Below are 14,211 nucleotides of genomic sequence, written 5' to 3'. Positions count from 1 at the left end.
AAACTAATAGTATCACAACTATTGTGACGAGATTTTAACTAACCGATCATAATAAATTGTAATGTCCCAAATTTTATTATGGTACACACATCTCTCACAAAATCTGGGATTTAGGGTTTAGTAGATTTTCTTTTCTTGTATAATAAGAATAAAGAAACTGAATTACTATCCAAAACTCAATACCTCAACTTTATATTAAAAAAAGACGATGCTTCGTCTATTCCAAAAGTAGAAAACGATTACCAGAAATTCCAATACAAAAATACTTGGAGGAAAAAAATAAATAAAACATGTTAACTTATTCAGGGTTTGGTGAGCTAACAGGACTGAATCTTACATGGAATCAGTTATAATCCTCTAGTATAGTCAACAATTATATTCAATCAAATTTGCTCAAATTTAAAAATTTCGTCGCTCAAGCGTAAGCAGCAGGCTGAACAATAACGTTTTCAATATACCGATCCTGAGGCACAGTATGACCTTTCATTGAGGCATCGAGCTATCACTGAGTTATGGATCATGACGAGACTTTCAAGCTTCTCAGGGCAGAACTCAGGACTGAAACTTTGGTAGGGGATTGCTGCTTATAGGCTTTCTCCAATGCTTCTGCTGAGAGAGACTGCAGTTCCGAGTTCTCTTTATCATCCTTGTTACGACCTCTAGTCAACTGTGCAAGAGCTGAAGCACACTGGTACAGGAACATTACATTCAGTTAAACGACAAGCTTAAGGATTAAAAATGATTATTAGCATTCTTAGAAACCACGCACACACTTCAAAACCATAAACCAGATGAATTGCGATAGAGACAGACCAGGCATATGCCGAAAAGAGCCCGGTTATTCTTGCCACCAGTTAGATCTATAGTTGCTGCATAATATTTCTTTGCCGCGTGAAGATTTTCAACTCCTCCAAGTGTGTAGAGCACCTAGAATCAGAAACATATAACAAGAAAAATTTACCTGATTCTGTAACAGGGCTTTAGTTGCATAAAAATGAAACAAGAATCATGATTTCCTTTGTAATAAATCTGGATAAAGCTACATGTATTCAAATAGAATAAGAAGAAAATGGTATTCACGAGGGCATCAAAGCCTGGAATAAAAGTATTATGATACAAATAATTTTTATGAAATGTAAACAACAATAAAGGTAGAATTTTTTGGGGTAGAAAATCACTATTAAGTAACAAGCTCTATACATGTATGCCTCAAAGAAAAAGATAACTAGTAGCAGATGAAACCATTTCTATGAGACACAGAGATTTAGCCTTCCACTTACATCAGCTGAAAAACAGAGTTCATTTTAAGCTACTTACATCAGCATAGGAAAGGTGGTATAGTGGAATAGTTGGGTGAGATAAGAGCAGCTCCTCATAACAGAAGGCAGCTTGCTTATACCTAATCATTGACAGAGGAATGAGTGAGTTTTAGAAAGTAGACCAATTGTAACATCGATATAATACTATCTAGCAACTTATCTACAAGATCAACCATGCTCAATTGCATCAACTCTCAATTAGGTAAATAAATTGACAGAGAAAGAGATACCCACATTTGAAGAGAAACATATATTTCTGCTAGTTCTCTCCATGCATCATGATCTGCCATGAATCTGAAAAACCAGCAAAAGTCAATTAAACTACTAGAAAATTCTTCATGCTCAAGAAACAGTTCAATTTGATTCTCTTACATTTCAAGATACTTGTTCAACCACTCAATTGCTCCTGAAAGATTTCCTTGTGCCTTAGCCATTGCTACCCTTCTTTTGTGTATCACCTGAGTATTTAATTTCATGATCATGTTTGGATATCCATGTAACTCTTCCATTTTTTAATGCATACAAATGCAATTATAGTTTCGATATAGATCATGGAACTTATGCAATAAGTGGAAAATCAATTTCTCCGTGCACCTGATCAAATTGATTATCTTCTAAAAGGCTGGAGTAGGCCTTTTCAGCTTCTGCCCATAGACCTTTGGCTTCAAGCAATATTGCTTCCAGCCTTCCTGCAGATGCAAATGCAAATGGTATTAAATATACAGGATGCAAAGAACTTGAGGAATATAAGCACCACCAACTGGAAAGGTGGGAAGAATATAGAGATGACCACCACCCAAATTGCCCATAATAAATCTCAAGCCAGTGGTCAATTAACATCTTCGGAAGTCTTTGTAGTTTTCCTAATAGTCATAAGACCAAGATATTTTCTAGAAAACCACACACATCCTAATATTTGTGACTGGGCTACAATAAATGTACTCTGTTTAAAATTCAGAGATAGACTGGAGGAAACCAGGACGTAATTACCAATAAACATTCAACATGTTGACAAAAGACACAAAGTTATTTCAAAGAGCTTCTGAAAGAGAAGATTTACAGTTCAACAATAGAAAAATCAAACTCATAATCGACAATGAAAAACATGTGTGATAGACACCCATAAGTTCAAAAGTTTCTAATAAAAAAATGAAGGGCGAGTAATCATTTGGCTTACTAGTGAAAATAATACCAAAAGTGTTTGAGCTTGGATATATGCTACAGAACAGATTCACTATTAAAATAAAACAAGGGAAAAGTGAAACATTGACAAATTTCAGCAGCTACAGATTCAAACTAGAAATATTTTATCTCTATTTTCTAGCACCTACAGACCTATTTATTCACATTTTCAGGGTTGAATATTTTCTTTGCCCTGTTTTTATTACTGAGCTCTCACATATCTTGTACCAGACTACCAGATCATAGAAGCTCCCTTTATTGTTCCTCATATTTTCTCCTTGTGTTACTTAAATATCATATGATTGAAATATGTCCCTGGTTATGGCTTTTTATTACTTCTGCCAGCACCACCATTCAGGCATTCACTAAGATACGGAATCATAACAATATCACCAACTAAATACTCTTAACCAGCAAACGGCAATAGTGGATTGCTTTATATATGACTATACTTCTGCTCCAAGTTGAGGTTTTCCACAGTGCAGCTGTGCAAGACCTAGTTTGTATACTGAACACTGTTGTAAGTATACTTACCCTCATCAAACAGCTAAAACAAAAACCACTTACCTGTTTGTTTCTAAACTGGTGCGTGTTCACAAAACTGATGTCGGAATCATAAGTGGACAAAGAAAGTATATACAATGATAAATATACAGATTCCACAATTTAATTTGGAATTCAATAGAGCAATAAATCAACATGAAAGTAAAACTTTAGCTGCAGACCTTAAGTTTGGAAAAGATGGTGGAGTTTTCATAATTACAGAATATATTATCTTTTAAATCGCCAAAAAGAATATACTCCTATCTATTAGATAAACTCACCAACTCGTTTACTCTCACGAAACTTCCCCTGCAAGATCTTGATATATTCCTACAAAAAAAATCCGTTCAAATAGTATGAAGGATGCATCAAGAACTGTAAGATCATCAAACAGAAATACTTCAAAAAATACTTCACAGTTCCGGATATGGAAAGACAGGTTATGTTTGAAGCCCAAACTAAGGTATTGCATGCTCTGCTAGCTATATTATAAGCCTCAGACCAATAAAGTATCAAGCTCAAATTTTTAGAATCATTAAGAGAAACAGAAGACATTAGTTTAGAATATACTAATTTTTTACTTCAGATTAAACATATACCTTTGCCACATCAAGACGCTGGCAGTCCATCGCAGCAATAGCAACTTGCTCATATAAAGTCCACTCTATATTAATAATAAGGGAGGAAATTGTCAATCTAACAATGAAAAATAAATAAAGCAAAGGGTTACACTGTATCTTAAACCAAGCAATATTCATTGGCATTATTAAACACATAAGATATGTCATTTAAGATCATAATGAAACACATAATATCCAAAAAGGAAGCCAAGATTTGCACAATAATTAACTGGCTGCACATGTCACCAGCCTGTTCAAAGGTCTGTATTGATTAATTCTCTACACCAGTCGAGAAGCATGAAAAGACCACCAAGGACTATCCAGGGGAGTACAAAAAAATTACAGAATTGTACTTACAAACATAGCGAACGGTGACAAAATGGCGGGAAAGGTGCTTAATAATGTGATTGCCTTAAAGTAACAGCTCAACCACAAATCTATTAAGCAATACATGACGAAAATAAAAATTTGTGACATCGTCAGCTCTTAAACATTCAATTAAGTGCGCATCTTCCCCACCACAAATGAAAAGTAAGCATTTCACATCGAACTGAAATCCCTTGGCACCCATGTTTTTCTGTGTGAAAAACAATGCCAGAAAGAAAAGATACATTGATGAATGAACTGATAGCACAAGAAATATAACTTCACTCCCACAAAAGAAGTGCAAGGAGGCAAACTCTCAATATCCAAGTTAATTAAGCACAAAACCCCCTAAAAAGAATCTCTTCAAAAAATAGTAGTTTCAGACGTAAACCCACTTTCTCGATTGAGTGATAACTATAACCCAATTTTGGCACACACACAGCTAAAAAGGATAGAAAGAAGTACAGACACGATGACAAATTCACAATCAAAATTTCAGATCCAACACACGCACGTTCAATCTAAACCCAAAAACTCGATCTTTAATGAGTGAGAGAACAATCACCTTCTGGGCCAAGTGCAGATCGCTTCTTAGGGTCGCTGAGAATGGCGGAGCCGTACTTGAAGACTCTGTCGGAGCGGCGGAGCTTGAGCTTCCTGACGAGGCAGAGGTACTCCCACGCGCCGCCACCGCCGTTCTCCACTTGGTTCTCCAATCTAATCAGTTGTTCTTCCTCTGTTTTGCTCACCATCTTCACACTCTTTGAGCTTTGATGTGTGTGGTGACGAGCAAAGTTGGAGCAGCGCCGGTGAAACCCAAAAACAAAATTTAATCTTTGCTTTGGGTAGTCGATTGAATCTAACTAGAATTCATTCAATCGCTTTTTAATCATAAATCTTTACCTAATGACTAATGTAAACAAAGTAAAGCGTAATTACATTTAATTTTAAAATAATAAATCATTACTTTCTAAGTTGTTTTTATGTTTTCAAGTAGGTATGGATAATGGAGGTAAAAGATATATTGGCTAATTATGAATATTTCTATATAATTCGCGTAATAATTAAATTAGATTATATACCTTTCACTAAAAGGCTGTTAATTTAAAGTAGACGCTGTCCAATATCCATCATTTAGTGGTTAAATTTATAATTGTGTGAAGTAGTGGTTTTGGTGATATAAGATATATTGGCTAATTATAAATATTTCTATATAGTTTGCATAATAATTAAATAAGATTAAATATTTAAATACCTTTCAATGAGAGGTTGTTAATTAAACTAGACGGTATCCATCATTCAATGGTTAAATTTATCAGTATGTGTAATTAGTTAGAATCATTTGTAAAATTTAACACAGTTGTAATACTTGTTTCTATCTATCTCATATTTTTCAAATTATGCATTAAAACCCATTTCAAATAAAATAAAACATGACACGGATCTTCTCCTCACCTTCTTTGGTAGTTAAACTTCCTAATGCAATAAGCAAAGAGAAAAGCAAAGAGAATAGGATAACAAGTCAAGGCTAGAATAACCAAAGGTAACATGTTATGCTGAAATCCAAAATATTGAGTGAGAAATCCGGCCACCGTCTTCCTCTCTCCGAATACTGCAATCTCCTTCCCCACGTCTCCGTATTGAGACGTAACAACTCCCTTCAACGACCATGATGTCGGAACCACATAGTATAACCATATCCACCACTTGGGAATTTGCTGCCAAATCAACAACACAATTCCATCAACATATATATTCCAAGTTCCAAAAAATAAAGAAATGTGATACTTACCGGGCGAGGAATAAAGAAGCCAGTAAACAAGTTGAATGTAGTGTAGAAGGCCGACTGTAGAGTGGCTGCCACCGGAAAGCTCGGAGTGATTGCAATCAACAGCATCCCAAGATATGTGTAGGACAGTAGCGTACAAAACATGTAGTAGAAATATACAAAGACCTTGTATGCTGAAAACTGGTATCCAATCAAAGGATATGTGATCACTGTGAATACAAGTACTTGAACGAAGACGTATGGGATCTCTACGATGACCTACAATATCAAGCCAGCCACTTCTCTCAACTCATACATAAAATAGTTAACATAGTTAGTTCTATTAAGTTTCGTTTGAATTCCTTTACCTGAGCAGCTGAATATGCCCACAAACCATACATTCCAGCGAACCTCTCTCTGTACAACACAGTTCGTTCTCTGTTAATATATGGCAATACCGACTGACAATTTTGTATCCCACAAAAATATTATGGAGCAATATGTTGAACCAAGCAGAGTCAGAAGACTCTGCTGATCATGTCTGTTAATTGAAATAGCAACATATTAGAACTAAAAGAAGCACTAGTGAAAAAATTGCGCATACTTGATGGTTGATACGAGTTATACATGGGCGTAATTCATATACTTACAATTTCTTGCCTTGACCCCAAAACAGGAATCCAAACAGAAAAGCTGCATTAAGCATATAAATTGTTCGATGCAAGTTGTACGATGGACTTCTCCAGTAAGACCCAGTGCTGCTTCCAGAGACAGGTTGTGAATTGTCCCCAGCCATTTTGAGCGTATCGCGTAGGGAAATGTAAATCTTTTGAGCCGGAAGCTGGCACATCAAGTCTCTTCACAAGCTCTTTGTTATCCCTATAAACCATGCAAAATTGCAAACATAAGAATATTATGAATTGAGGTGTTTATGTCAAATGCTGCAGATGAAATCTTAGTGAAGAAGAGCTCAAAGATGAAAATGTCGAGGGCTATATAGGACTCACTCGTGCAAAGTAGAACCGATATAAATTTGACCAAAGTCTATGCCAAGTTCAGCTTCTGACGAAGCAGAAGTCACCTCTAGTATCCACGTCGCAGGATTGCATCCATCTTTTATTTTAGGCACTCCAGAAATACCCTATTCAAAAGTTAAAGAGAATTACATTGATAGAGAGAAAGAGAGAGTAGTGCACACACATCAGAAGATATATACCTCAAAATATTCAATCACTTTAGAGGAGCAATGTCCCATGGGTCCACAATAGATCATGCACCCTCCAGCTTTGAGAAGCAATAACTGAAGTTATAAAGTATATCCAAAAATCACATTATGTAGCATCGAGTATAGATGTCATTTCCTTGTGATGGGAAACATACAGCAAATTATATATATTGCAAATGATACCTCGTGAAATGCTTCAAATATATCAATGCTTGGTTGGTGAATGGTGCAAACAATTGTTCTCCCAGTATCGGCTACATTCTTGACTGCACGCATGACAATTGCCGCTGCTCTGGCATCCAGACCAGTTGCAGGCTCATCCATAATGATGATTGAAGGGTTAGCAACAAGTTCCACAGCTATTGTCAACCGTTTGCGTTGCTCAGTTGAAAGACCATCAACACCTGCAACGCCCACCAGTGCATCTTTGATTCCATCGAGCTCAATGGTTTCCAGAACTTCTTTTACAAACTCCTGTATGAAAGAAAGAAAAAAAAGAAAAACTCAACCCAATGTAACCATAATAGAATAATTGATGAGAGTGTGGCTCATACTGATTTTGTCTTTGGGTCAATCTGGGAATCAAGACGTAGCCACGCAGAGAAAATGACTGATTCTTCCACGGTGATTTGAGGAGAATGTATATCAGTTTGTTCACAATATGCTGAAATTCTAGAATATGTGCTTTGTACTTTTGGATAGCCTCCAATTTTTATAACCCCTTCTGTAGTTCCACATGCTTTTCTACCAGCAAGAACGTCAAGAAGTGTCGTTTTTCCAGCTCCGCTGACACCCATGAGTGCCGTTAGGACACCAGGTCTAAATGCACCAGTAATATTTCGAAGAAGTTGAAGTCTTTTCTGAGAGACTTCGTGCTTCTTCATTGCCTGATAAAAACATTCATGGAATAAACCATCTAACTAGCTTATATACTTTACATGGAATGCAGCTCTTACCTTAGGAGGTTCTACATAGTATTGCACATCTTGGAACACTATACTTAGTGGTTCAAACGGTAAAACAGCTCAGCCTGTGATACGATGATGAATGGATCCTCAATAAATGGAAAAGGGAAAAAATGACAAAGAATGTCACATAGGTTAACGTCTCCAATCATCATTCACACATGAACAAGAAAAGACTAAAGCGAAATTTCTGACCTCTATGAGATTCAGCACTAGAGCTTGCAGAAGAAATTCCAGCTTGTTTCTGTGAACGGACGTCACTGACCAATTCTTTGTCACGTAGTGCAGAGAGTTTCTCAATTGAAATAATAGCACGAGAACCAGGAGCTGGTGCAGTTCAAGATGTGTATGATTTGATTAGTGAGCCATTTCGGACTTTGATGCAGACTACAATAAAATTATTTTTTTTCTTACGTTTCAAGAGACTCAAGGCCAGTGTGAACCCAGTGTTGAAAAGGAGTACAAAGCAAAGCATGACACCAAGAGATATCCAAAAGAAATGTCCATCGTGATCTAAGCCATGATTTTCCAGTGTTCGACGTCCGATTGTGGAATTACCAGATAATTGCTGTATGCAAGCATGTAGTAGACAAAAACAATATCAACCACAATTCACAATATAAGCTCAATTACTCCAATTTTTCCTCATATGGTCCAAGAACTACTCTGTTGTACATTTACCAGCAAAAAAATCATTAACAATATTCTAATAGAGATGAATGCTCAACTTCTGCCATCTCGGAGCTAGAAATTCATTTAAAGAAAGGCCTATCTCCCCGTATGATAAAGGGGAAATCCAAAATGCCCACTTCAACCAAATTGGCATGGAAGCTGCAAGATAAAACCATAAATAGATTACATGCATCCTTTTTTTCAAGAAAAAGTTACAAAAGAAATAGAATCAGTACTTACACTTTGGGATCATGAAGCCACTTAGAAGAAACATAAATAATAATACTATACTAGTAGCTGCTGCAGATACAACCACAGTCTGGGAGACTGCTGCCGCAAAACGGAACAATGATATAGAGGAAAAGTGAACAGCAAAGAACACCATCATTTGGCGGAAGAACCTATTAACACATCAACAAAACACAATAATAGTCGAGAACATAGAGCCATTCCAACACTGTAATTGATGATGATTTATGAGATGAAGACTTCATTGTAGAGATGTATGGAATATGTAGTATCATTCACCTGCCAACCTCCGGGCTATAGCCAATCGTGTGGTAAGTAAAGCATGTCCAAAGCACAGATTCTAATAACGAGAATGGAATCTTGAGAATGGTAGCTGGAACTGCATATGCCCATGCAGGGTAGAAATGCAAGTTTCTCTGTTTATAGAATACTCCAAGTCTTCCAATAGTCATGGAGATCTCAGGTATACCATCGACAACTAGAATAATCAAAGAGTAAAACAGAGCTCCCATGTAACTATTCGCATGGAGAAGATCGACACTCATCTGTGTCCTCAAAAATACTGTCATTGTAATAGATGCCAGTATGACCAGCTGAAAGCAAGCAATGTTTCTATATAAGTTAAAAGCACATATAAACGCATACCAACCATGATACGCTTTTGTGCATACCTGAACAGATTTGAATCCGTAAATGAAGGAATTCCTTTTCATCAGAAGAAGTTCTCTTGACATGCAGGTGCTAAAAAGATCCCATTTTTTAAGTGAATACGCATTAAAATTGAAGGATTCGTTTTAACTCTTGGACTTGTCGGAAGGTGCAGATAGCTCCTCAGTAAGCTTACATCCGCGGCGAGACTCCTTAAATTTCCTTGAGAACATATGAGCTGAAACATAGTTGTATTTTTCCCGAGATTTGTACCAGTATTGCTCTTGATCTTTCGGAGCAATAACCTAGAATCAAGTCAAAATATTTTAATATTATCACTTTCAAAGATAAGAAACAGATATGGGGCACTTGCCTCCTGAAGAAAACAGGCCACTTCTTTCCTTGCTGGACACTTGAACCCACAACTGTCGAAAAACTCAAGAACTTCATCTCGTGGTCCCTGATAGACAATCTTTCCTTCAGCCATGAAGATGATGTCATCAAAGAGATCATAGATTTCTGGAGCTGGCTGGAGAAGTGAAACAATTATTGTAGCATCAGTGGCATGACAGTTGTTGAAGGAAAGAAACAATCTGGTATGCCATTGAGCTGTCTAAACCATTTGATATTTCATCCATAAAGAAAACATTTGTTGGTCCAACAAGCATCTCACCTGCATAATACCATCTTGAATTACCTAAACTCATCTGTAAACTATTTGAAGATGAAAAATCCTTTGATTGATTTGGGATATATAAGCCTGATAGTCAAAATATATCTGCATATTAAGCTACCTAGTGTGAGTCTTTTCTTCTGACCACCTGAGATGCCTCTTCTCATGGCGTCTCCAACAAGCGTGTCAGCACAGATGTCAAGCCCAAGAACCTGGAAAATATACAAACTACAGGCTTAAGGCATTGTAGTAAGACATCCATAATTGAGCTAGCATGAAAATTACTTTCAGAATGTAGTCAGTTTGAAGACTTGTCTTCTCTCCTTCCACAGAAATTCCCTGCACATTCATTATTTACTATACATGAGATTTAGTTTAATGGAATCTAGTGTGCTTGTTACAGGTTCTGAATTTCTGTAATACGGCATTTCAGAGGTTATATCTTAATGGAATTCCAAATTGCAAAGAATATTATTATACCTTCATGAAAGTATCAACGTTAGGGTCTGGAACAATATTTTCCTCTTTCTCCCCTTTGGCGAGCTTCATCAAAATTTCTAAACGAACAAGAGCACCGAAGATCACTTTGGAATACACAAAAAGACAACAAAGTTTTAAGGTTCTTTTGCACACCAAGCTGCTCTATTTCCAATTCCCTGACAACGACCTGAAAAATCTAGTGTTTCTCTTACAGTAATTTCGGGGATATGCTGATCATATTGGCCTACATATGAAGAAACTTTTTGTACTACAAAGTCTTGGAGATTATATCCATTGTATGAAATCTCCCCTGTCATCTGTCACATGCTAACTTCAGGTATGAATCATTTAAGTTGACATCAAATGGATAATATAAAATGATGATAGTAGCTCGACTTTAAACAAACTTATCATGTCTTTTTGGAATATTCCGTTAACCAGAATAAATTAATTTTGCAATAAATTAAAAATCAAGTCAATATTACAACACATGAATTAATAATTATGCCTTTCCTTTTATATGCAGAACTAGGAATAAATAAATTTGAAATAAGAGGGGAAATAAAGGCACCTTGAGCGATCTGCTAAGATTTGATGAAAGAGCCTTCAAAAATGTAGTCTTCCCACAGCCTGGAGGACCAAGTAATAAAGTCATTCTGCAAGATAAATGAATGAATTGAAGTGAATGATTCCAAGTAATCTGTTGAGATTACACACAATGCTGTGTACATATGTTGATGTCGAAACTGGTAAGGGATTTTCTATATTTTTTGACATAACTGCGTGGTAGAAAAAATGGAGAAATGCAATGTTTATGTGAATTAAGCAGAAGTCTTTCTTCTTTTGTGCTTAAAAAGTAATGGAATTCCAATTTAATGAAGGAGAATAGATTCATTCTAATTGAGGGAGTGACGCATAATGGTTGTGCGTCGTTCTTAATGAAACGCACAACCCTTATGCGTCGTTCTTTAAGGATTATGCATCGCTTAACGACGCATAAGGGTTATGCGTCATTAAAGAACGACGCATAATGGTTATGCGTCGTTAAGGCGACTTTTAACCCCCTACAGGCAGACGCAGCTCACAGAACGCACTTTCACACACTTTCATTTCCTCTCTCGGCGATTTCCAGCGTTTTCAGGCGATTTCCGGCGATTTCTCCATAAGATCCGGTAATTTGTTAATCAACATTTGTGAGATGTGATAGCTACTATGTGTATGTTTCAACATTTGTGAGATGTGATAGCTACTATGTGTATGTTTCAACATTTGTGAGATGTTGTCGACAGTCATTATGCTTTTATTATGACAGTTATTATGATTGTTATTACGACAAGTATTATGATTTTGATAAACAAATACCAACATATGCCCGAAACATGTTTCAACCCATCAAAAATGTTCAAATTTCAACATACGACCACACCGGGCGAAGTGGCTGGACTCGATACAAATTTACATAAAATCGCCCGACCGGGCGTTTTAGAAAAATAAAATTGCCCGACCGGGCGAAGTTTCTGGACTCAACAGTGCGTGACGACATTCGCCCAGTGATGCATAATGATTATGCGTCACCAATGAACGACGCATAATCGTTATGCGTCACCAAAGAACGACGCATAATCGTTATGCGTCACCGGGTGAATTCTGTCACGCACTATTCAGTCCAGAAACTTCGCCCGGTCGGGCAATTTTATTTTTCTAAAACGCCGCTGCAGCGAGAAGGGAGGACGGTCGCCGCTCCGCCGCTGCTCTGTTCGGTTGCCCCCGAAACACTCCAAATCAGCCCCGAACAGACACCGCGCAGCCCCGAACAACTCCAAACAGCCCTGAAACATCCCGAACCCAACCCGAACAGCCCCACACAACCCCGAGAGATAAGTTCTCTTTTACAAACTTATGTTCTTTTTCGCATTTTCGATTAATTACGGGGGGGTGTTGGATTGTTTGAGAATGATTGATTTGTTTGATCGGTGTTACTTGTGTGGGAGATTGATGTGTTGATGATATGCAATGTATAACAAAGATCACAAGGGAAGGGATTTATACCTTCTATGCTATGAACTTGACCGTGAGGTTTGTAGGCTGAAAAGGGAGACTCCTTGAACTTGGCAGATTAAATTTCACATCTGGAATTGAATTGAGAATTTGGCAGCTCTTCAAATTCTCGCTTTCTGTCGTGAATCCGTGACTTGTAGTGGTAGACACTTGGAAACCAAAAGCTCTTCTACTCTCCTTCTCTCTTGGCTCTCTCTCTCACTTTGTCTTTGCTAGAGATGACGGTGTGAAAGTGTATGTGGAAAACTGATATTTAACTTGTGACCTTTGATTGTAGAATTAAAGATGGAAGATGAAGAAGTTTGAAATTGGAGAGTCTCCATAGAAGGGGTATCGGCCAAGAGGGAGAAGGAAGAAGAAAAGGATTTTGGGCTTGCAAAAGAAATTCTTTGAAGAAATTGGGCTCAAAATCTATCTCCCACATTTTATTTATTTGTTGAAGTTCATAGGCCCAAAATGATTTATTTTGTTGTAAATAAATCAAGCCCAAAGCCAAATTGTAAAAATAAAACATTGGACTTTCTTTATATTTATTTGGATCGGCCCAAGTTCTTATTTTTGTTCGTTTCCTTTCGTTTAGACAATATATTAATTGCCTCGTAGTAGCTTGGTGTTGTTCCAAGTACTATAAAAAGTCCGGGTGTTACATTCTATCCACTTTAACAGAAATTTCGTCCCGAAATTTGCTCATCTCGTACCACCATCAACCATACTCCATTCATTATCACGTCCAACATCAATTGCATAAACATTTCTCATTTCAAAACATTTTACCTTCTCTTTCGTTGAGCGCGGCGAGACGGAATGTTGAGCCTTCACCAAATACTCTTTTAGTCTAGCGAAACGAGTCTAGACTAGATTGAATAAGAGACTCTCGGTCCAGAGCGGAAAGAAAAATTGCTCTGATACCATTCTGTCACGACCGCACTTCCTAAGGATAGGAAGCACGGGGAATCGTGACTCGTGGGGGATTTAAGAAGCGGGGAAGAAGGGGGAACAATCAAAAGGAGTACGACATACCGATCAACGATGAAATTTCATTTATCAACAAGGTTTCAAATCCCGAAGGTGCATAACGTGAATGACATAGTTTGACAATTCAAAGGAATTCAAAGAAATTCTTAAAACTTGACGTAGCGGAAGCATTTGAGAGTAAGCTACTACTATGTGTGAAGACACAATAGCAACCGGATCATTTATTGAATATTGTCTCTGTCCAATGCTCAACATCCTCCGTCCTCCGTCCACGCTCAACCTGCACATAGGGAAAACATATGCAGGGGCTGAGTACTTGATGCACTCAGTGAACTCATGCCCGAAATACATTTATCATTTAAGATATGTCAAGCCATCATCGAGTGAATCTCGGGTTTTACTTTAAAAAGGCCGAGAATCACTAAAACCATTCCATAAAAAGTTGTCTGCAGACAAATATCATTATCA

General features: G+C 37.2%; 1 protein-coding gene, 1 long non-coding RNA gene and 1 pseudogene across 2 annotated transcripts; 1 reads left to right on the top strand and 2 right to left on the bottom strand.

Annotated features, from left to right (window-relative positions):
- Positions 1 to 195: 195 nt before the first annotated feature.
- Positions 196 to 4,950, bottom strand: LOC121744820 (ER membrane protein complex subunit 2-like). Its single transcript, XM_042138479.1, has 9 exons — positions 4,596 to 4,950; positions 3,644 to 3,708; positions 3,326 to 3,374; positions 1,914 to 2,008; positions 1,692 to 1,777; positions 1,554 to 1,613; positions 1,318 to 1,399; positions 814 to 927; positions 196 to 688 (listed from the first exon to the last, which is right to left on the bottom strand). The coding sequence occupies exons 1-9, from the start codon at positions 4,780 to 4,782 to the stop codon at positions 518 to 520; spliced, it is 909 nt and encodes a 302-aa protein (XP_041994413.1). The 5' UTR covers positions 4,783 to 4,950; the 3' UTR covers positions 196 to 517.
- Positions 4,951 to 5,419: 469 nt separating this feature from the next.
- LOC121744821 lies at positions 5,420 to 12,898 on the bottom strand (annotated as a pseudogene).
- LOC121744822 lies at positions 12,777 to 13,325 on the top strand. Its single transcript, XR_006038718.1, has 2 exons — positions 12,777 to 12,910; positions 13,046 to 13,325. It is a non-coding gene; the product is annotated as an uncharacterized LOC121744822 (long non-coding RNA).
- The last annotated feature ends 886 nt before the right edge of the window (positions 13,326 to 14,211 follow it).

The sequence above is a fragment of the Salvia splendens genome, chromosome 8, assembly GCF_004379255.2.
Source record: "Salvia splendens isolate huo1 chromosome 8, SspV2, whole genome shotgun sequence".
NCBI classification, from domain to species: domain Eukaryota; kingdom Viridiplantae; phylum Streptophyta; class Magnoliopsida; order Lamiales; family Lamiaceae; genus Salvia; species Salvia splendens.
Note: the sequence above shows the minus strand (reverse complement) of the source record. Positions and strands in the feature narration are given on the sequence as shown.